Below are 1,701 nucleotides of genomic sequence, written 5' to 3' on the forward strand. Positions count from 1 at the left end.
AAACTTAAGGTGTTAAAAAATTAGTGATCCTTCTATTGAAACCTGAATTCCCTGTTAGCATATTAGTTTATTCCAGAGGCGAAACTTAAGGTGTTAAAAGAATTTAGTGATCCTTCTATTGAAACCTGAATTCACTGTTGGCATATTAGTTTATTCTAGAGGCGAAACTTAAGGTGTTAAAAAATTTAGTGATCCTTCTATTGAAACCTGGATTCACTGTTGGCATATTAGTTTATACCGGAGGCGAAACTTAAGGTGTTAAAATTATTTAGTGATCCTTCTATTGAAACCTGAATTCCCTGTTAGCATATTAGTTTATTCCAGAGGCGAAACTTAAGGTGTTAAAAGAATTTAGTGATCCTTCTATTGAAACCTGAATTCACTATTGGCATATTAGTTTATTCCAGAGGCGAAACTTAAGGTGTTAAAAGAATTTAGTGATCCTTCTATTGAAACCTAAATTCACTGTTGGCATATTAGTTTATTCTAGAGGCGAAACTTAAGGTGTTAAAAGAATTTAGTGATCCTTCTATTGAAACCTGGATTCACTGTTGGCATATTAGTTTATTCCAGAGACAAAAATAAGGTACTGAAATAATCTACTGATCCTTCTATTGAAACCTGGATTACCAAAAACATGTTAGCAGAATATTAGGGTATAAGTAGTGATAGTTAGTATAATGTAAGCGCTTCAGTTTTAACTTGTTATATTTATCTTGTCAACTGTTCAACCAAACAGTTTAAAATAAAAAGTGTTTCATTCTGCTTTTACATTCACATTTAAAATAATCACGACAGTTGCAAACAAATTATGTTTATTCACCTCTTCTGGTAATGACAGGAAATAAACTATGTAAAAACACAACGAGTGCACGATAATACCACTTGTATGAAAATTAGAGTAATTTCACCTTAAATCCTTCTTTTATTCATACTTAGTTTTTTATTCAAACAAGTTTATTCTCTGTTTGATTGTCTCTTTTTATTAAGTATTAATTATGTTATTATGAATTTTAAGAAAAATATTGCTTTTACAATTAAAAAAAAATACACAAGCGTTTGGACGCTAGGGTAAGCACCGTCACTTCTCATTAATGTAATACTAGGGTTAAGTGAAGTGTTTAGTTTGAATATGTAGATGTTCAAAAAGGTTGTTATTTTCCCGCTTCTCGCGCTAGATTAGGACAAAGTGTTAATATATCCAGTCTTTCGAAATTAATAATTCTCAATCATTATTCGTCATGCTATCGGTATCGGAATTTAACTATCGCAGAATTAGGGCGTACTGGTAAGGTAAGTAGAATACTAAGCAACTGACAAAAATCACTCGTGTCGTGTGGGATCAAACTTGTAGCGTACTTTAAATTTTAATCAATTCACCAAAGTTCTTAAAATCTTGTCGCCCAACGACGGTACGTCTTCTTTCCCTTTTCAAAGTCGGCCATCTTTTTTTTAAAGCTACGAAAGGATTATTTACTGGTGAGATTAGCACATCTGCATACACAACAGGAAGGGAAGAGAAACCAGTCCATAAATATTCCTTTACAGTCGTCTTCAGGATCGTAAGCTAGCAGTCTGTGCCACTTGTACTTCTGTTCACACGAACAATCGTCCGTACATCTCTTTGTCTGCCCTGATCTAGACCTAGACAAAGTAACCATGGAAAAATGTTTTTTAAAATGTAAGTTTCTATGGAGTATA

At 32.9% G+C, this 1,701-nt stretch overlaps 1 protein-coding gene across 1 annotated transcript in view; it reads right to left on the bottom strand.

The window, feature by feature from the left end:
* Positions 1–868: 868 nt before the first annotated feature.
* LOC106468969 (protein spaetzle 3-like) overlaps positions 869–1,701 on the bottom strand; it is a gene marked incomplete at its 5' end in the record, with an annotated part of 12,446 nt that continues 11,613 nt past the window's right edge. The window contains one exon of the mRNA XM_013929422.2: positions 869–1,644. Within this exon, the coding sequence (XP_013784876.1) occupies positions 1,470–1,644 (175 nt within the window). The remainder of the gene's footprint in view (positions 1,645–1,701) is intronic.

The sequence above is a fragment of the Limulus polyphemus genome, unplaced genomic scaffold (assembly GCF_000517525.1).
Source record: "Limulus polyphemus unplaced genomic scaffold, Limulus_polyphemus-2.1.2 Scaffold3239, whole genome shotgun sequence".
Classification (NCBI taxonomy): Eukaryota; Metazoa; Arthropoda; class Merostomata; order Xiphosura; family Limulidae; genus Limulus; species Limulus polyphemus.